The 22,676-nt window shown below is 27.3% G+C and overlaps 1 protein-coding gene across 1 annotated transcript in view; it reads left to right on the plus strand.

The window, feature by feature from the left end:
- Nucleotides 1–227: 227 nt before the first annotated feature.
- LOC122510866 (GATA zinc finger domain-containing protein 14-like) overlaps nucleotides 228–22,676 on the plus strand; it is a 93,723-nt gene continuing 71,274 nt past the window's right edge. The window contains exons 1-2 of the mRNA XM_043625805.1: nucleotides 228–270; nucleotides 1,950–2,080. Coding sequence (XP_043481740.1) covers nucleotides 228–270; nucleotides 1,950–2,080 — 174 coding nt within the window. The remainder of the gene's footprint in view (nucleotides 271–1,949; nucleotides 2,081–22,676) is intronic.

The following is a 22,676-nucleotide window of genomic DNA, read 5'->3' on the forward strand; positions in this document are numbered from 1 at the left end:
AATAAGAAAATGAAATTGACACACTTTTGAACAAATATGTGGGGGAGGGAAAAATTGGATAAATTTCGAATGCAAATAACATGGTTGGAAATAATGCAAAAAAAAGTAGATTGACGTATGATTGAAAATCAATGAGGAAAGTCTCGTGGAGAATTTCTGTCGTGGCGCTCGATCATTTATTCTTACACGTCTTGGGGATACCTTTAGGGAAAACCCCGAAATGAGACATGGACGAACCTGCCATTTTCGGTGTGAAAAATGATCAAACTTGTACAATTTCTAAGAGCGGAGATTATTCAAACTTGATGTGAGGAAACTCACAAGAGAACGGTAGTTATTTTCCTTGCCCACAAAATTATTATACATATACTTAAATAAGTTTTCAACTAATTACCTTAATAACAAACTTGTCAAATTTTTATAACTAGAAAAATAAGGTCTGAACTTACCGTCAACTGAATCTACAATGAATCGAACTTACCGGTAAGAAATATTTCAAAAATAAAAATTACCGTTGAATATTCACTACCGACGATTTACATTAACAACGATTGAAACTACGGGAAAAAGAAACTTATCGTCACCAATTTTAACCAACTATTGAATAAGTAAACTTACCGGCAATTAAAATTGCTGAAGCTGAAACTAACCGTCGTCAAATTTTTACTAACGATTGAATTTACCGTCAATTGGAACTACAATGAAGGAAAATTACCGTCAAACACAAATTAAAAAAGGTTTACCAAAAACTACTTCCTACTATTGAAACAACCAATGATTGAACTTACCGTCAACTGAAAGTACAATAAACTAAGTTGATCGACAACAGAAAATTAAAAATTCTGAGTTTTCGTTACTATTTGCTAGCAATGATTGAAATTTTTAACAAAAATAAAAAAATAAACTTACCGTAAAATAATTAAACGGTAAGTTCATTTTTTTATTTTCGTTTAGTTTCGATTGAAACTACAAAGCACTACATTTAGTGACAACGAAAAATACAAAGCTGAAAATTATTGTTAACTATTTCCTATAATTGAAACTACTAACTATTGAATTTACCGTCGATTGAAACTACAGTGAAGTAAACTTACCGGCAACTAAAATCGGGAAAGTGAAACCTACCCTCGCATACTTACTATTACAGAAACTACGTTGAATTGAAATTACCAACGATTTAATTTACAAAAAATTGATACAACGGTCAATAAAAATTACAAATTTGAAATTTACCGTTAATAACTGTTCACTAATTAAATTGGCAACTATTAAAATTATAATAGCTATATAACTACAAAGGACTGAACCCACCGACAATAAAAATTGAATAAAACAGAAGTTAAACTACTGACGACTGATGTTCTCATCGACCGAACTTACCGTCGATTGAGAATACAAAGAACAACTTACCGTCAACTAAATTTAAAAACCTGAAACTTACCGCTGAGTAAATTAATATATTTTGTCATTGAAACAACCAACGAAATCGATCCTAGTGTTGAATAAAAACTCCAAAGAATTAAACTTACCGTGAAAAGAATTCTCAAGAAACTGAAACTTACCGTCCATTATATTTCTCACCACTAAATCAACAGACTATTTTAATAAAAAAAACGAGTAAGAAAATTAATACTTCTTTGAGGCCAATTAAAAAATAGAAGAACAAAAATTGTAATTCTCCTGTAAAAAATTTTATTTCCCTCTTCATTCACCGTTAACAAATCGAAATTCGTCGAATTGCTATTTAAACATCCATTAGTTGTACGTTGAATATAAATCAGCGTAATATTGATGTCCATTTGGGAATACATTTTCCTCCATAGACATACATATAGTGGAAATTCATCGAAATCTAGAAATACCGTGTTTCAATTCATATATGTATAACTGTAATTGGAAACCATAATGTGTACATATATATAGACGTATATGTATAAATGTGTCTACAGTTAAAGGGCCAGTTTTGCCTGGCGGAAACACTTTCGGAACCCACTTGGGAGAAATCGACGCTTTTCGCGTTGTGCCATCCAATTCGTATCCATCAATGTCAATGCCGTCGGCAATAGATCCACTCTTCGTGGTAGACGCGCTGAAACTTTAGGAGAAAAATCCTGGCGACATGAAAACCAACGACGACGACGACGACGACGACCTCTTTTTCCGACAAGTACTTGTCGAACCTTCCGCTGGCTGCAACTGAACTATTCACGAATTCAATTTTTCAAGAAAGTGCCGAATGCAGTTATATACGTATATATAAATTTAATGCCCGTGGAATTTCATTTTCTCGATACGAATAATATTTGAAAAACTTTTTCTCTTACTTTTCAATCGATGTAACTTGGATTTTAGTTTCGATCGATATTTTATTAATTTAGGTCGAATGGATCTATTAAATAAAATTACGGTTAGCTCTGCCTTTTTTTATTAATAAAACTTACCGTCGCCTATTTTTACCAACGATTCAATCTACCGTTAATTTTTAAAACTGCAATAAACGAATCTTACCGCCAAACAAAAATTAAAAAAGCTAAAAAGTAACAGAAGATTATTTCTCACTATTGAAACAACCAACGATTCAACTTACCGTCAACTAAAAGTATAACGAACTAAACTTATCGACTTATCAATTGAAATTTCCAACGAAAATCTAAAAAAACTGAACTTATCGGCAACTAAAATTGCTAAACTAAAACTTACCGTCGCCTATGTTTTTTTACTAATAATTAAATTTACCGTCGATTGAAATTAAACGAAGGAAAATTACCGTCAACTGCAAATTAAAAACTTTGAGACTTACTGTTTCTATTGAAACTACCAAAGATTGAACTTACCGTCAACTGAAAGTACAACAAACTAAACTTATCGACAAAAGAAAATTAAAAAATGTGATTGAGTTTTTATTTATTTATTTTTTTTGTTTTTTTCGAAAAATCCAGTCACGAGTATATTTTTTCTCATGAATTTTAATAAAAATTGTTGTAAATAAAATAAAAATAGAAAGGGGACGCAAAAAGGTGAAAAATAGTGGAGGAGGAAAACATATAACGTACAAGTATGGTTCAGCATAAGTAATAAAAGTGTAATTATGGCTTGGCGTAATACTATCAGCCGGTTCATAAATTATGTCAATTTTCAAGAAAAGAGGGATATAACGCTGTTGCCAGGAGGGAAGGAGGAAGAAAGAGGCGCTCACTTCTTCTTCTTCTTCTGCGCGTTGAGAAGTAAGAGAGAAAAAGAAAAGCAAGTCTAGTCCGTGCTCTCGCATAACACACGAGACAGCACCTTCATACGACGTACATTCACTCGGCTGATTTATAACTAACTCTAAAAAGCGTGTAAGACATCATCCCATTCCTTTATGTCTGCAAGCTCATCCAAAACCTTTAGCCAATGTACGTGTCTTTCTCTACCTTTTTATCCCGATATCATCATCACAATAATGTAAGAATTGAACAAGAAAAAATTGATTTAATTTTAGATAAAATACAAATTATTGTACTTACCGTCGATTGAAAATACAAACGACTGAATTCAATGAGAACAAAATTTCAAAGTTGAAAATTTCAATGTTATTAATTTTGAATACTGCTGCCTATTTATTTTTATTGAAACTACTCCATATTGAACTTACCGTCGATTGAAACTAAAAATACTGAACATAAACGTCAACAAAAGATTAAAAAAAGGAAATTTACTACCAATGAATGAAATTTCCAACGAAAATCCAAAAAACAGAAAATACCGGCAACTAAAACAGCAAAACTACAACTTACCGTCGCCTTTTTTTCTAGATTGAATTTACCGACGATTAGAAATACAGTAGACGAAACTTACCGTCAAACACAAATTTAAAAAAGCTGAGATGTAAATCTTAGCTTCTATTATTGAATCTACCAACGATTGAACTAACCGTCAACTAAAACTACATTGAATTAAACTTATCGACAATCAAAAATTACAAAATAAGTTTACCTTAACTATTTGAAATAAATCATTTGAAATTTCCAAGGAAAATCCAAAAAACTGAACTTACTGACAACTAAAATTGCGAAAATAAAACTTACCGTTGTCTATTTTTTTTACTAACAATTAAATTTACTGCCGATTAAAAAAATATAAACGAATCTTACCGTCAAATACAAATTAAAAAAGCTAAAAGTTAACAAAGACTATTTCCTACGATTGAAACTACCAAAGGTTGAACTTACCGTCAATCGAAAGTACAATGAACTAAATTTATAGACAACAGAAAAATTAAAATTGAAAGTTTACGTTGACTATTTGCTACCAATGATTGAAATTTCCAACGAAAATCCAAAAAAACTGAACTTACCGGCAACTAAAATTACAAAACTGAAACTTACTGTCGTATATTTTCTGCAAATGATTGAATTTACCGTCGATTGAAACTATGAAGAACTAAAGTCACCGGCAACAAATATTAAAATGCTGAAAATTACCGTCGATTAAAACTACAAAGATCTGAACTTACCGCCACCTAAATTTCAAAATCCTTAAACTTACCTACTATTTTCTATCGTAAAAACTACCAACTGTTCTGACTTACCGGTGATTTAAACTACAAAATAATAAACTTACCGTCGATTCAAACTACAAAAAAAAATTATCGAAAAAAACACTGCGAAATTACCGTCAACAAAAATTGCAAAGCCCAAACTTTTTAACTTTGAAATACCAAAGAGACGATAAATTATATTGTTAATATGTTTCAATTTCAAGTACTAGATTTTAATTCCCCTAAAATTTATTACTATTAAATTCTCTTAATTTTGCCAAATAGATTGAAATTATCTTTTCATTTCTCTTCCTCACGACGAAAATACAACACGTTAAAATAAATTGCCCTCGAAAATCGAAGGTTTTCTATTTCCACAGACATTTTTCTTGCCGAGAATATCGAACCCAAGAGAGGTTGAATTCCAGGAATTACGATCGGGAATGTTGGTCGTGTTTACGGATTTAAATGGAGTAGAAAAAAAAGGAGAGCAAAAAGATGGCAGTGTTTATCGAGTTGAGGAACAAAATTCTTTTTAATCATCCTGACTTACTGCACTATTGTTTTTGACAAAGAATGATTAAAAAAACTAAAATCCCTTTTAAAGTACATTATTTAAATAAATAAATAAATAAATTAATTAATTAATTAATTAATAAATACAAAGTAATTACAATTTACTTTATTCTGATTTTTTGATAATTTTTATTATTTTTTTTCTTTATTAATTTTCTATTTTTTATTTTGTATTATTTTCTTCTTTATTTAATTAATTTTTTATTTTATTTACTTATTATTTGAATTAATTTTTTCCTTATTTACTTGGTTCTTAATTTTACCTTTCAGAATTTATTATTTTGTTTGTTTATAAATCATTTCATTTATTTGCTTATTTGTTAATTTAGCTATTTTTTATTTACTATTTTGCATTATCAATTGTATTTATTTTATTACTTAGTTTATTTATTTATTATCTTCAGGAAAGATTAATGCTGAAACGATGCATTGCGATCCTTTGGGAGTGTATAAATGAGATTGAACAGTGGTCCAGGAGATTTAAGGTTGACAGAAGTACATTTATACACACGAAAAACATTCCTTCTGCGATCTTGAAAGGAACACGGGAAAAGAATTCATGACAGTCATGAAGACAACGACACGACATTGGTCTCTTTTTTGAAATTGTAAACTCGCCTTAACGACACTCCGGGGATTGAAGAATTTCTCCTCAAGTCACTTTAAATATGTTTCTTAACATTAATGTAAAATGTTTTTAAAAAAGAAATAAAAGTTTTCAAAAACAATTGAGAAAGAATAGAAGAATTAAAAATTCCAAAAATTGCGTATTAAAAAATAAAACTTCTGCCTAGTTGAAGAGAATCTATTCAGAAAATAAAAGCTCTCTTTAAGTGATAATAAGTTTTCTAAAGCATCAATAATTCATTTCTGAATTTTAGCAAAAGTTTCTCTGAACAAATTGCTCGTGTAAAATGATTTTCCATAATAAATTAAACCCGATTGTACCAAATATCACTTAACTTATGCAATAAATCACTAACTGAGAATCTGATTTATTAAATTATAACCAAACTTTTTGTAACTTCCGACAGTGCGCAAGATAGAGAGGAAGAGAGAAAATTCTCGAATTGTCTACAAATACATTGCACGCTGCAGGTGTCATGAAAGCAAATACCTATTTTTGTATTTTTTTTTTTTGTTTTGTTTTGTTCTTCCTGTTGTTGTTATTTTTCCCTTTATGTGTTAGCCATTTATTCGTTTTTTTTCCTTCCTTCTTTCTTTCTTTTTTTTTAATTTCTACGAGAGAAGCAGTGGGTGAAATTAGCTACCGGTCTCTACAGTACAATACCAGAAAAACCTCACCTCGGAACTCTTCTTCATCCTAGCACGCAATACCCAACTCGGATGCACCCGGAGAAACACGCAAATGACTTCATTACATTATAACTAACCACGTTTGTCCCCGTTACACCACAAATCTTCTACCCTTTAAACCACCAAACAATCCTTCGTAAAATGCAAAATTAATAGTTTCTCTGAATTTATAAAGAAAATATACCTTTTCTAAAAAAATTGAATAAATAATTCTCATTTTTCATTATAAATTAAGCTTTCTTGAAAGTGAAAAAATTATATGTGTACAGAAATATATATATATATATATATATATATATAAAATGTATATTAAAAACATATTTCATTAAAAATTCACAAAAAACCAAAGTTTGGAATTTTCAAAGTGAATAAATCTCAAATTTTTTGCACTTTTTTTTTTAAGTGTGATAACTTTTTTGAATTTTGTTGTACAGAAAAGTGTCTAAAGGAAAAGTTGTTTGTTTTTTAACCAAATATGAGGAAAAAAGCAGAAAAACAGATTTTGAAAATAATTTAAAAAGATAGTAAACTTTAAAATTTTCAAAGCTAATAAATCTCAAATTTCTTGCACTTTTTTTTTTAAGTGTGATAACTTTTTTGAATTTTGTTGTACAGAAAAGTGTCTAAAGGAAAAGTTGTTTGTTTTTTAACCAAATTTGAGGAAAAAAGCAGAAAAACAGATTTTGATAAAAATTTAAAAAGATACGAAAGTTTGAAATTTTTAAAGCTAATATATCTCAAATTTTTGTACTTTTTTTTAAAAAATGTGGTAACTTTTTTGAATTTCATTCTACAGAAAAGTGTCTTAAGGAAAAGTTGTTTGTTTTTAAACCAAATTTGAGGAAAAAAGCAGAAAAACAGATTTTGAGAAAAATTCAAAAAGATACCAAAGTTTAAAATTTTTAAAGCTAATAAATCTCAAATTTTTGTACTTTTTTAAAAAAATGTGATAACTTTTTTGAATTTTGTTGTACAGAAAAGTGTCTAAAGGAACAGTTGTTTGTTTTTTAACCAAATTTGAGGAAAAAAGCAGAAAAACAGATTTTGAGAAAAATTTAAAAAGATACTAAACTTTAAAATTTTTAAAGCTAATAAATCTCAAATTTTTGTACTTTTTTTAAAAAATGTGATAAATTTTTTGAATTTTGTTGTACAGAAAAGTGTCTAAAGGAAAAGTTGTTTGTTTTTTAACCAAATTTGAGGAAAAAAGCAGAAAAACAGATTTTGATAAAAATTTAAAAAGATACGAAAGTTTGAAATTTTTAAAGCTAATATATCTCAAATTTTTGTACTTTTTTTAAAAAATGTGATAACTTTTTTGAATTTTGTTGTACAGAAAAGTGTCTAAAGGAAAAGTTGTTTGTTTTTTAACCAAATTTGAGGAAGAAAGCAGAAAAACAGATTTTGATAAAAATTTAAAAAGATACAAAAGTTTGAAATTTTTAAAGCTAATATATCTCAAATTTTTGTACTTTTTTTTAAAAAATGTGGTAACTTTTTTGAATTTCATTCTACAGAAAAGTGTCTTAAGGAAAAGTTGTTTGTTTTTAAACCAAATTTGAGGAAAAAAGCAGAAAAACAGATTTTGAGAAAAATTTAAAAAGATACCAAAGTTTAAAATTTTTAAAGCTAATAAATCTCAAATTTTTGTACTTTTTTAAAAAAATGTGATAACTTTTTTGAATTTTGTTGTACAGAAAAGTGTCTAAAGGAACAGTTGTTTGTTTTTTAACCAAATTTGAGGAAAAAAGCAGAAAAACAGATTTTGAGAAAAATTTAAAAAGATACTAAACTTTAAAATTTTTAAAGCTAATAAATCTCAAATTTTTGTACTTTTTTTAAAAAATGTGATAACTTTTTTGAATTTTGTTGTACAGAAAAGTGTCTAAAGGAAAAGTTGTTTGTTTTTTAACCAAATTTGAGGAAAAAAGCAGAAAAACAGATTTTGATAAAAATTTAAAAAGATACGAAAGTTTGAAATTTTTAAAGCTAATATATCTCAAATTTTTGTACTTTTTTTTAAAAAATGTGGTAACTTTTTTGAATTTCATTCTACAGAAAAGTGTCTTAAGGAAAAGTTGTTTGTTTTTAAACCAAATTTGAGGAAAAAAGCAGAAAAACAGATTTTGAGAAAAATTCAAAAAGATACCAAACTTTAAAATTTTTAAAGCTAATAAATCTTAAATTTTTCTTTACTTTTTTTTAAGTGTGATAACTTTTTAGAATTTTCTTTTACAGAAATGTGTCTAAAGGAAAAGTTGTTTGTTTTTGAACCAACTTTAAGGAATATAGCAGAAAAACAGATTTTTATAAAAATTAAAAAAGATACCAAACTTTGAAATTTCTAAAGCAAAGAATTCTGCAGTTTTGCTATTATTATAGAAGAAGGTGATATTTTTTTGAGTTTTGTTCTACAGAAATGTGTCTAAAGGAAAAGTTGTTTTTTTGCGTAAAATTTAAGAAAAAAAGGAGAGAAAAATTATTTTTTTGAAAATTGGCAAAAATATTAAAGTTTGAAATTTTTAAAGTGAATAAATTTCCTACTGTCACTAAAATTTCCGAAGCTAAAATTTGATCTTGATTATTTCCTACCACAGGAACTACTAACGATTGATATTAAAGGTAAGTTTAGTTGATAATAATGTCTGAACTTACCGTTGATATAAATTGCAAACCTGAAACTTACATTTAATTATTTCATGAATTCCTTTACTGAAATCACAGGCGATTAAAATTCGCATCGATTGAACTTACCGTGGATTGAAACTAGAATATTAAATCAATTCTAAATTTTTGCCTAAAGAAAATTAATGACTATTTCATTGGAGTAGAAACTTTTCAACGTCAGGAACAAAAAAAAACCATTCTTTTTGTTTTTGCAAATATTTTTTCATTTTCACAGGAAAATCGGACATTTTAACACTCCGACGAGAGCGTTGCACTTGGCGAAATTTTGTAGCACATTTCTTCTCTTTCAGGAAGTTCTTCATTAGTCGATGCCACAGTGAACTCGATGGTTGGTGAAGACAAAGGAGCATATAAAATGTTAAAAAAGATGGATGACAAGTACTTTTAAAGGGTGTATGCGACTTTCCTGCAAGTCCATTCCTTCATTTTCGTTTCTCGTACAATTTTTTTTTTATTCCTTCCTTTTTTCTCTACAGTGAGGATCGTTTATCTTTTGCTAACGACTTAACGAATGTATGGTTTTCTCCGTGTGCAAAGAAAACTTCTTTCGACGAAAATTTATCGGGATTCAAAGTTTCGCTTTTCAACTTTCTAGAAAGGCTATTTGTTTAACTTTGTTAAACACTCTCACCTCTCGTATTTAATTACTTTCGAAAAATAATTAATGATTCAGTGAAATTGAAAGAGTCCAAGATTTTGTTGACTCACAAACTATTTGTTGAATTGAAATTAACACTATAGAGAAAATGTGTTAAATAAAAATATATTTATTTTTTTAATCTTTTTGTGAGTAGAAAAAATAAAATCTTTTTCTACTTCAATTATATTTCTCTTAAAAGAGCAATAAAAATATTCGTTACGCTCATTAAATTAAATAATTTTAATTAAAGAAGAAAATGTTGTTGATGATGATGATGATGATGATAATTAAGAATTAGGAGAAAATGAAAAATTTTTTTTGTTCGATTGCAAATTTTTGCTCTGCTCAAATATAGAGTATTCCATTACTACTTGAGCGCAAATCTTCTTTGTGGCTGAAGTGGATCCATATAGAATCGAATGGGAGTAAAAGTTGAAGTAAAAGCTAGCAGTCACGTTCGACTATTAACTCCGCACTTAAAGTTATCGGTACACATTGTGCCAAGAGGGTTCTTCAAAGCAAATGGACCCACGAACAGGCCACAGGAAGCTTTTAGTGGATTCTGGCACCCACCAACTTTTCACCTCATATCACTATACATCTCACAGTCTTTCATATATATCTCCCTATTCTTTTTGTTTATAATTTAATTCAAGAAATTAATATATTTTCTCTTCAATATTTGAAGTGAAAAATAATTGAAGATTAGTGAAAATTTTTACTAATTTAAATATTAGTGGTTGAATTCGCACTAATTTATATTTACAGAACAATAAAAATTTACTAATAAAAATATCCCAATTATATAAGTTCGTTAACTTTTTGGTTAATTAATAAACTAAGCTACAAATTCATAAGGGGAGAATGTAATTTTACCACTGACATACTGTCTACTGTTTGTATGTAAATTATATTAAATCATACAAGTCTGAGGGAAATTGTCTTTTTCCGCTTTCGGTTAAAACAAATAATAAATGTATTTGTTTCATTAAAGTGTTAAAGTGAAAAGTGAGCTTACAAACGCAAAATACAGAATTATTGTTGAAATTATTTTTAATGAAAGATTATAATCTTTCATTAAAAATAATTTTAAAAATAATTCTGTATTTTGCGTTTGTTATAAATGAAAGATTATAAATTTAATAATTATTTATTTATTTATTTATTTAGATTCATAACGTGACAAATTATAAAAATAAAAACACGGGATTTTTAAGTTATATTTACATACTGACCCAAGGATTTATTTCGAGTATATAATTATGCAGATAGACAGGAAACGAAAAGAGACGTTTTTTACATTTGAATATCTAATGGATATTGATAAAAGAATTTTTATCTAATTTTAGTGTCACTAGATATAGAGAGTTTTAATTTTTTAATTTTTCAATTACTAACACGGAAAACGATATTTTTCCATTCATTATCTATTTTAAGTTAGTAGAAACTAATTTTAGTCAGACTTTTAATATTAGTAGCAAAAGCAATTTTCAGTCAGACTGAAGAGATTCCTCATTTTTTCCATTACTTTCTTTTGAAAATAGAAGTCATATTTACAAAAAAGAAAAAAAAAAGAAAAATCCATTTCGAAAATGTTCTAGAATGAAAAAAACAAAATTTCCGGCAAAAATTTAAACTCCCGGAACTAATACAAATGGAAATCGAAACTCCTAGCACTTTGGCTAGTGAATGACGAAAATGGAAAAAAAAATGTCTCAAGGGAGAAAGAGAATAAAGAAAAAAAAGAGAGAGAGAAATGCAAAAATAGTCCCGAAATAAATCGAAACTAGATCGATTAATCGATTTTAATGTCCTTAGGAGCCAAGTTTGGCTTCAACAGAATTCTAATGGTAATAATTTGGCGAGAATGTGCGGTTCACCCATTGCAAATGTATTCCGATATACAATACTCTACATTTGTTGTAAAATTACATTTGAACTCCGTGTGTCTGCTATCCATTATTAGTAATAGTAGCGAGAGATGGAGATTCGGTGGAAAGACGAACCAAAAGAGACAAGGGGCGAGAGCAAAAGGGGTGAGCAATACAATCAGGAAACATATTGTTTTCCTATACATGTGGTGAATTCCAAGATTCCAGAGGGTACGAGAATGGAAAGGAGAAATGTATTGTCGCGAATTCCTCAATCTCTCTCTCTCTCCCTCCTTCTCTCTTATTCTCTTATTCTCTTTTTCGTTCTTTCTTTTTTTCTTTCTTTCTTTCTTTGTTTCTTTTTTTCTTTCTTCCTTTCTTTCTCTACTAGAGAGAAAAAAGAAGAACGAGAAACATAGGAAAAAAATAAAAAAGAGAAAAGGAGAGAGAGAGAGGAAAGGGACAGCTTGTGTAGAGAGTAAAGAGAGAGAGAGAGAGAGAGTCGAGGAGCCAGTAACAGAACTCGGAGCTTAGGGATCTGGTGCCAATGGGATCTTGAGACAATAGCTGATAAATAGGCATGGGTCTAAGCCGGATTCTGACCTCTCTCTCTCTCTCTCTCTCTCTCTCCTTTCCTATCTCTCTCGGTCAACTCTTGCACACACCTTTCCAATTGAACCCCGTCACAATCCTTTTCCCCTCCAGCCCATTCTAATTCCCTTACTCCTTCACCAAAGTCGTCCGATTATCTGAAATTTACGACTCAATGCTGACCCCAAGGGATTTTCACTCCCGGAAATCGAGCAACTCGCTCCAGTCATGTGGACGATATTTGACACGCTCTATAAAGACTCGGCGAAAGACAATTTTTTTCCTCATCTGTTTCTAAATACACGGAAACATGTGTGATTGTTAATTTATTTCTTTATTCACCTGACACAGACTTCGCACTCGATAATAATTTTAAGGAAAAGTAGCTTTCAAACTAAAGAAAAAGTACACTGAAAGACTTTTTGTTTAAAAATTTAATATAATGAATTTCAAAACTTTATTTTTAGTAAAAAATTCACGAATTCTGACACCTATCGAAAAGTTAAATTTGACGACCAAAAAAACTCGTTTTAGACACTTCACGAAACTGACAAAAATTCTATTCTATATTTTATTTTCCTCACTTTTTCCTAATTTTCATAAAAAATATTTACTACTTTCTTATCCTACTGCTAATAAATTTAATTCCTGCAACGAATTTTATCATTCAGGAAAGAATTTAAATATTTATAAAAATAATTTATAATTATTGCAAAGAATTTTGTGAAAAAATTTTAAATAATTGATTTCTTTCAACTAATTTTATGTAAATTTTAATTTAAATTAGAATTTCTCAGAAATTTTTAGTATTCATGAAAAAAATTGAATTCTTACCAAAGTTTTTATTAATAATTTTTTAAATAATTGAATTCTGCTTGAAAATTTTATGAAAATAGTATAGATATTGAAAATCGAATTGCGAAAAGTTTTTAAAAACAATTAAATTTTTACAAAGAATTCTATTAAAATTTTTAAGAATAATAATTGAATGTCTGTGTGGCATTTTATTAAATTTTTTTTTGAAAATAATTTAATTTCGTAAAAAGGATTTTATTATTTACGAAAATAATTGAACTCTTGCGAACGATTTTATTAGAATTTTTTAAAATAATTGAATTTCCAAGAAGAAATTTATTATTATTATTAAAAATAATTGAAATTCTTGTGATGAATATTGTCGTTTATGAAAATAATTGAATTTTACAAAGAATTTCATTAAAATACTTCAAAATAATTGAATTTTGCAAAGAATTTTACTAAAATCCCTCAAAATAATTGAATTCGTTCGAAGAATTATTTTTGTAAATAATTAAATTCTTTGGACGAATTTTATTAAAATCTAAAAGAATTCCTATGAAAAATTCTAATACTTTTGTAAATAATTGAATTCTTTTAAAGAATTTTAAAAAAACATTTTTTTAAATGAGTGATTTATTCGAGAAATCAAAATTAAATTTTTAAGAATATTATACTTTTTTAGTAATTCCTATAAAATTGGATTAAAAATAATTAAAATCCTGCGATGAATTTTATTATTTATTGAAAATAATTGAATAGTTGCAAAGAATTTTATTAAAATTTTCAAAAAAAATTGAATTCCTGAGAAGAATTTTATTATATTTATGAAAATAATTGAATTATTGGGAAAAATTTTATTAAAATGTTTAAAAAGAATTGAAGTTCTGTTAAAAATTTTCTTATTTTTGAAAATATTTGAATTCATTACAAGAATTTTATAAACATTATTTTCAATAATAAATTTTTTCGAAATATAATAAATATCATGAAAATTTTATTTCAAATAATTGAATTCTTCTGAAAACTTTGTTCTTTAAAATAATTGAATTTTTCCATTAATCAATTTAAAACAATATTCAAAATAATTGAAATTCTTCGATGATTTTTATTATTTATGAAAAATAATTGAATTCTTGCTTTGAATTTTATCAAAAAATTTTTTTTTAAAGATTTAATTTCGATGAAAAATGTTATTATATGTGAAAGTAATTGAATTATTGTGAAGAATTGTACAAAAATTTGGTTAAATAATTGATTTTTTCAAAATTCTTTTTTAAAATGCTATTCTAAATTAATTCAATTTCTGTGGAAATTTTATTATTTATGAAAATAATTAAATTTTTGATGAAATTTATAAATTTTTTTTTAAAATTTAATTTAGTAGCGGAGAATTTTGAGCCTTTAGAATTAAAATTTAAATTTAAATTGAAAAGTAGTTAATAAAATCAAGACTTAGAGAAGCGACCCCCCTCCAAGACTGAATGAAAAATTAGACTCGTATACGCTTGGGAGAGATCCAATGGGAAGGGAGAAAGGTCCACGTGGTGGGGGGTCGCTTCTCGAGCTATAATAGAAAATACAAAATATATTGATGTAATATTTTTCTTGTAATTCAAAAATTTAAACTTGATATCGTGTTAGTACACAATTAAAAAAAAGGGAAACATAGCGAGAGTGAGAGAGAGAAAGATGTTAAAAAGAAGAGGAGAGAAAGCGACAGGAAAAAATAGAGAGGGGGAGAGAGAAGACCATAAAGTTCTTTAGCAAGTATAACCTCTCGTAATTTGACATTTATCCCTTTGTTTACATTGTCAGCATTGTCTCTCAGGACTGCATACCCCCTTTTCTAAGGGGGGGGGGGTGTTGCTTATACCACCCCACTGTATTATATTCTCTAAGTAAACGGGAAGTGCCATCAGCAGAACATATTTGATCATTGAGAGATTTTCGACGGGGTGTTGGTCACAATACACACCAGAGAGAGCAAGAGAGAGAGAGAGAGAGAGAGACAAAGTCACGATAAGAGAAGTTATCTCTACGAAGGTCGCTCCTTGCTTTCAGAAGCTCATTATTATCGTTACACCTGTCTCTCCTCATTATAACCTATTTTGTACAAAGGACCGTTTGGGATGCTGTAATTGAGCAATTCAGTCTAGACGATGCCATTATAAATGCTATTATTATTATTATCATCATCATGAGGTGTCTACATTACCTCGTAAGTTCTTATCCAGAGAAATATATATATAATACTTTGTAAAGTGCTTGCGATAATTGTATTTTGAATTTCTGTAAAGTCATAATTGAGAGAGTGTTTCTCTCATCTTTTGATGTATAATGTATATATGGAGGATGAATATTAGTGAGCATTTTCACTCTCGGTAGGATACGGAACTGATTTAGATATAGTTGAAATTAAATTTTGGTTTCCTGAATACATGAAATGGGTATTAAATGCACTTGGTTTAACTTTTGGGAAAAATATTTTAATATGATAAGCTGCGTTCAGAAAAACAAAAAAATATCTTTCTATTATAAATTTGTTTTAATTTGAGAGGAATAAGTTCATTCAAAGAAGAATGATTAAATGATTAAAAATTGTATACTGGAAGTGCATGTTTCATTTTATCGATTTCAATTCAATTTGAAAAATTTCCCTGACTCGTGTCAACCCTGAAAGTTCTCTGCTAAATGAAAATTAGATTTTTACATTTCTTTCAGGGTAGAGGAAATAAAAGCAATAAATTTCAAATCAGCTGACAATAAATATTTAAGAATCAATTCACTACGTGACTTTTGGGTCAGTGAGGTTAATTTGCAAAGAATAGTTTCAAAAGAAGGTCACCGAACGACGACGACGACGACGAGGAAGACGATCGTGAATCGATTCTTGCATTTCCTCTCTACATTATTAATGCTGGCTCGATAGTTCCCATTCCAGGTCGTCTTCTTGTCCCCGGGATTGCTGGTCCTGACGCGTACAAATGTCGACGACCATGTCATTAGTTCCCGTACGCAAATCGCTACTCAAAAAAGGGAAAAACTTGTCTCAAAATCGTTTTTAGATCAATACTGATGATGAGAAAAAGAGAAATATCCGAGTGGAAAAAATATTCCTAAGACCAGGGTTTCTACAAGTCATGGAAAACCTGGAAAGCATGAAATAGTCATGGAATATCATTTTGATTCATGAAATCATGAAAATCTCATGGAATTTCTAATCGGATCATGGAATTTTTTTTAGTTTTTGTTGTAAACCCGTGAATTTTATAAGGAGAAATTTTTAGAAACCCTGTAAGAAAATAAATCCTCTCTCTTTCTGACAATAAATAAATAAAGAAAAATTAGGTAAAATTTTCCAAGTTGGGACAACTAATGAATTTAATGTTTTTCCAAAAACACAAATTTCAAAGTTTCGAATTGAATGCGAAACAATTTATTGTCATCCGAGTTCTGTTTTCTTTTCACACACACATATATAGAAAACGGAGTACGTTTGACGGAATAAGGTGAAGAAAAAAAGAAACGACCGTAGTTCCTAAGTACGTCTGTATTTACGAGAGTTGTGGGTAGCTTAGAAGGAATTAAGGGTCATGGAGCTTTGTCTCCCGAGACACGAATTCATTCAGATTTATTACTGCCGTAGACGGAAAATTGGAATTAACTGCTAGATAATCCCACACCGTATGTGCCACCGGGCATATAAGACGACAACGACGAAGACACTTTCTTCCAAATTATTTCAAATTCACTTAAAAACTCTTTATGGGACTTGGCCTCTACTTTTCATGAGTCACGAAACAACAAGTTTCAATTTATTTCCCAAGTAGACGGTAAAAAAAAATTTTTACTCATTGGAAATCATAAAATTTTTGTCGCAAACTTGTTTGTCTACTTTATAAATATTACAGGGAAAAAAAAACTTTGACAAGCACTCACTTGATATTAAAATTTCGTGAAAATAGTTTGACATTTTTGAATATTTTTTTCTCTCTTGGTTATATACAAGTCCAAGAGACTTATCAATAAAGAAGAGTTACCCTCGCGAGAGTTGATGGCAATTTAAGTAAACTTGTCCCGAACAAGTTTTCTCTCTATTGCATATATAGTAATATATGCAAGTTGTGTCCGTTAGTTCTTCAAAAGTTTTTGAGTGCAAACTTGGTTTGATCACACGCGATATTCTCGAAACTGTCGCAAAAGAAATGTCCGCGCTCTTTTCCTTTTTTTTTCCTTTTTGTCGCTTCTCCTCAATTCCAGAATGCAGTTTTGACTTTTAAAGTAAGATGTACTGCATTGAAACGTAAACTAGGAAAGTGATGATAAAAGCGAGGAGATAATCAAAAATTGAAGCGAGGGATAAAAGATAAAATAAATATTATTATATTTCGAACATTTATTTTGATTATTATTTCAAAAAGTATATACTCGGGAAAAAAATTTGGTATAAAATTTTGTTTCATACATATGAAAGAAAGAAGTGTTTGCTAATTCAGTCGAAGAATAAGGTGGTTTAGAAAGACCTGGAAATAAAATCTTTGGAGTATAATGCTTGTAAAAATCGATGCTGCCACTTTGATTTCTTCATTCTTAGGTGAGAGCGACAGAGAAAAGAGTGTGTGTAAGAAAGTGAATGAGAAAGAGAAAGAGAGATAGAGAAAAAAAATAGAGAGAGAGAGAGAGAGAGAGAGAGAGTCAGTGCACAGTGTTGGTTCAATTCCAGAAAACATAGTGCTAGAATATAGAGGACGTGACTGGAAGAATGAATTTGGTTTTGTGAAAAAGGCAGATGAATTGTCGAGACGTTCAAGCGAATCGGATGGTTCCGCCTTTTTCACCCTTGAATCCACAATTTCACTGCATGTGTCTTACACACAGTTGATACAAATTTTCACATGCACTTGAATATTCTTTAATCGGATGTGTTCACTTCTAGAATTTTTTTTCGAAAAAGAAAATCTCTAAAAAATATACGTTTCTCCAGAGTTACTTCTTTCAGTCTTCTTATTTCACTAATTCTCAGATGCCTTCAATTTTTCATTCGACACTCTTCTTGTAAAAAATTCATCAACCAATTTTGTTATTTACCCAATTGTATAAATTGTTTTATAGAAAAGATTAAAATCTTCAAAGGTCAAGTTAATAAATTAATAAAATACATTGTGTCGAATAACAAAAAATTGTATTAAATAGTAAAATGAAAAAATTCATAAACTCTTCATTAAGTGAATGAGAATGAAATTTAATGAAGCAGAAAAAAAAGTTATTTAAGATTCCAATTTACCTTTCTTTCTGCTTCTTTTATATTCCATTCGTGATGTCGATTAACGGAATGAACTATAATAACAATAAACTAAAGAAAATGTCTTTTAATTTATTATATTATATATTAAAAAAAAAAAAACGAATATCAGTTGCAATGAAAACGAAAGATGAACATCTCATAGTACCGAGGAGCGATCAAACTCTTAAGTTTGTTCTTGTGAGTCCTCCTCCTTTCGTTTCTCGCAATGCACCGCGTCTTGAAAATAGCTCTCTCGGGATAATAAACTTTTATGAATCGCTCGAGCATTTCGCGGTAAGTGAGCAGAAATAAATTCTTGTACAGGACACATACAATTCTCGTTTCTTTTCTTTTTTTTCTTATTTCGTCCGCAAATATACTCTCATTCGTTTTCAATAATTCAAAAAATTTTTGAACAATACTAAATTTTTTTATTCTCAAAATTAATTTTCTTCTTCTTCGATTGTGAAAATTTTCACAATCGAAAAAGAAGAAAATTAATTTTGAATTTTTCCAAACTTTTCTCTAATTTTACACTGTAAAAAAATAAATCATAATCTCAGACTTCGCACTCAACAATTAGTTTTAAAAACGTAGCAAAAAGTAGCTTTCAAACTTAAAAAAAAGTAGTAAAAAAGTATCTATCGAAAAATTAAACTTGACAACCAAAAAAACTCGTTTTAGACGCACTTTACAAAACTGATAAAAATTCCATTCTATATTTTATTTTCCTGACTTTTCCCTAATTTTCATCAAAAATATTTACATCTTTCTTATTCTGCTCAGAAATTGAATTCCTACAACGAATTTTATTATTCATGCAAAAATTTCAATATTTATAAAAATAATTTAATGTTTGCGAAGAAATTGATAAAAGTTTTTAAATAATTTATTTCTTTCGATTAATTTTTTTTGCAAATTCTAATTTAAATAATTGAATTCCTGAGAAATTTGTATTATTCATGATACAAATTGAATTCTTACTAAGATTTTTATAAAAAAATTTTTAAATAATTGAATTCTGTTTGGAATATTCATGAAAATAGTAGATTATTAATTAATTATTAAAATTGTTGAGAATAATTAAGTATCTGTGTTGCATTTTTTAACATTTTTTTGAAAATAATTGAATTCCTAAAAAGCATTTTATTATTTATGAAAATAATTGAAATCTTGCGAACGATTTTATTAAAATTTTTTAAAATAATTGAATTTTCAAAAAAAAATTTATTACTTTTAAAAATAATTGAATTTTGTAAAGAATTTTATTACAATGCCTCAAAATAATTGAATTTTCCGGAGTAATTTTGTAATTTATCGACATAATTGAATTCTTTCGAAAAATTATTTATGTAAATAATTTAATTCTTTCGAACTTTCTTTGTTAAAATATTTAAAAATAATTGAATTTCTGTGAAAATTCCTAATATTTTTGTAAATAATTAAATTTTTCCAAAGAATTTAAAAAAAACATTTTTTGAAATAATTGATTTTTACGAAGAATTGAAATTAAAATTTTAGGAATCATAACATTTTTCGGGCAATTCCTGTAAAACTTTATTCAAAATAATTGAAATTCTGCGATGAATTTTATTATTTATGAAAATAATTAAATAGTTGCAAAGAATTATGTATTATAATTCTCAAAAATAATTGAATTCCTGAGAAGAATTTTATTATTTATAAAAATAATTCAATTATTGCGAACGATTTGATTAAAATATTTTTAAATAATTGAATTTCCAATTTAAAGGTATTTAAATATCCAATTTAAAGGTATTTCATACCTTTAAAAATAATTGAATTCTTGTGATGAATATTGTTATTTATGAAAATAATTGAATTCTTCATAAGAATTTTTTTAAAATGACTCAAAATAATTATTTATGTAAATAATAGAATTCTTGGGAAGAATTTTATTAAAATTTAAAAGAATTATTGAATTATTTCAAAGAAATTTAATTAAAATTATATTTAAAATAATTGATTCCTTTCTAACAATTTTATTCAAATATTTGAAAATAATTGAATTTCTGAGAAGAATTTTATTATTTATGGAAAAAATTCAATTATTGCGAAAAATTTTATTAAAATGTTTAAAAAGTATTAAACTTCTGCGAAAAATGTTGTTATTTTTGAAAATAATTTAATTCTTGTCATGAACATTGTTATTTATGAAAATAATTAAATTTTGGATAAAATTTTATTAAAATGCCTCAAAATAATTGAATTTTCGGGAATAATTTTGCTATTTATCGACATAATTGAATTCTTTCGAAAAATTGTTTACGTAAATAAATTAATTTAATTAAAATTGTATTTAAAATAATTGGTTTTTTTTGATAAATTTTATTAAAATATTTTAAAATAATTGAATTTTTAATTGAAAAAAATTTTAAAAAAACATGTTTTTAAATAATTGATTTTTTCGAGGAATTGAAATTAAATTTTTAAGATTAATTTCATGTTTTTGGTCAAATTCGTGTAAAATTGTATTCAAAATAATTAAATTCCTGAGAAGAATTTTATTATTTATGAAAATAATTGAATTATTGCGAAAAATTTTATTAAAACGTTTAAAAAAAATTCAAGTTCAGTAAAAAATTTTGTTATTTTTGAAAATTATTGAATTCTTCCTAAGAATTTCATAAACATTGTTTTAAATAATTATTTTTTTCGAAATATAATAAATATTATTTTTTTTTTAAATAATTGAATTCTTGTGGAAAACTTTAATTGTGGAAATAATTGAATTTTTCGATTCAAGTTAGTAAATATTACTTTTAGTTTTACTAATTCAAATTTAAAGAGTTAATTTTTTTGTATATCAATTATAATGATATAAAAATTTTCTGTCTAATTTATTCTCAAGATTCATTAGAGAAATTATTCGACTTGACTGTGACGAATTTCATTTTACCGGATTTATAAATTATTCCTTGTGAGGGATTTTGCTTTGAATTGCATAAATTCACGTGATGTGCAATAAACTTAGAAAAGCTCGTGGCAACAAATGAAAAATATAATTTAAATTTATACATATACTCATTTTTTCTCTTTCTTGCTCTTTATTCATTTTTCTCTTTTCTCCCTCGTTCGCCAGCGAAACTTCTGAAATAATATCTCTCCGCTGTGTTAAATTCATTATGGTCACACTAAGAAATTTTCAGAGAGATATAGTAAATGTCAGCTCAAAGGCTGATGGAATGTTAAACACAGATGCGTATCATCCTCCTAGTTCTGCGCTTTTACGCGATAAAATTTAATTATTTCATTTACCTCCGCTAATTTTCGTTAATTATTATTTTATTTGTCTTTCTCTTTTTCTTTCATTCGAATAATAGACAAAAAAAAATTATTTGACATTTATCAACTCCTTCTCACTTTTTTTTCTCCCCTTTTATTTTTATACATTTTACGAAATATTAGTCTTTCTATTAGATAATATTTAACTCAAGGCCTCTCTTTAAACTTTTTTTTTCATCTTCTTTGTCTTAGAGTCTCATAATTCTGATGCGAATGCAGGACAAACTGATACTCAGAAAATCATAAAAGTAACATTTTTATATTCTAGACAGGAAACAGTAAATAAGACAATTTTCGAGAGAATAAAATTTCTTGTAACGTCACTGAAATTTTATTGTCGAAGGTACTTTCATTTCTTTTTCCTTCATTGAGGAATGCACGATTTGAATCTTAATTTTTTTTCATTTTGATATAAAAAAAAATTGATTCGAATTTTTTCTAATTCTATTTTTCACTTTCTGACAATAATCGATTTTTATAAAAAAAAATGATAAATTTATAAAATATAAAGCATCAAATTTTTTAATAAAAAAAATAGGAAAGAAGAAAATGTTGAAAAAATACAAAAAGAAAAAGTGGAGTAAAAGCAAATAAAATTTCGACAAAATTTTAAACACAATATTCTCTTATTATTATTATTATCATGATTATTATCCTAATCACCTTTTTTCAATATTTCTAATTACTTATTATTTATTATATTTGTAATTACCTATTATTTTTTACAATCCCAATTATCCTACCTCTTGCTCCATTTTCCAATTTACTGTCTTATTAAAATCACTGATTTCGAAACTATATTTCAAATTATCAAATTTCTATAGAATATTTGCTGTATTAAAAATTTTTTAATACCCCAAAAAATCTAATTTTTGAATTACCGAAAAAAAATAAAATTTGAGTGACCGAAAAAATATTTTTTTTCTACGAAATACTGTTATTTCTCTCTGACTAAATTAATTATTAACTGTTCGTGGTAGTATTTTTTTAATTTTATTTATTTTTTTTTGGTTTCTAATTAACAAAGTTGGTACAATATTTTTACCTCTTTTTTCTTTTTTTTTTTTTTTTTTTGAGAGATGAAAT

Source organism: Leptopilina heterotoma, unplaced genomic scaffold (genome assembly GCF_015476425.1).
Source record: "Leptopilina heterotoma isolate Lh14 unplaced genomic scaffold, ASM1547642v1 Lhet_76, whole genome shotgun sequence".
Lineage (NCBI taxonomy): Eukaryota > Metazoa > Arthropoda > Insecta > Hymenoptera > Figitidae > Leptopilina > Leptopilina heterotoma.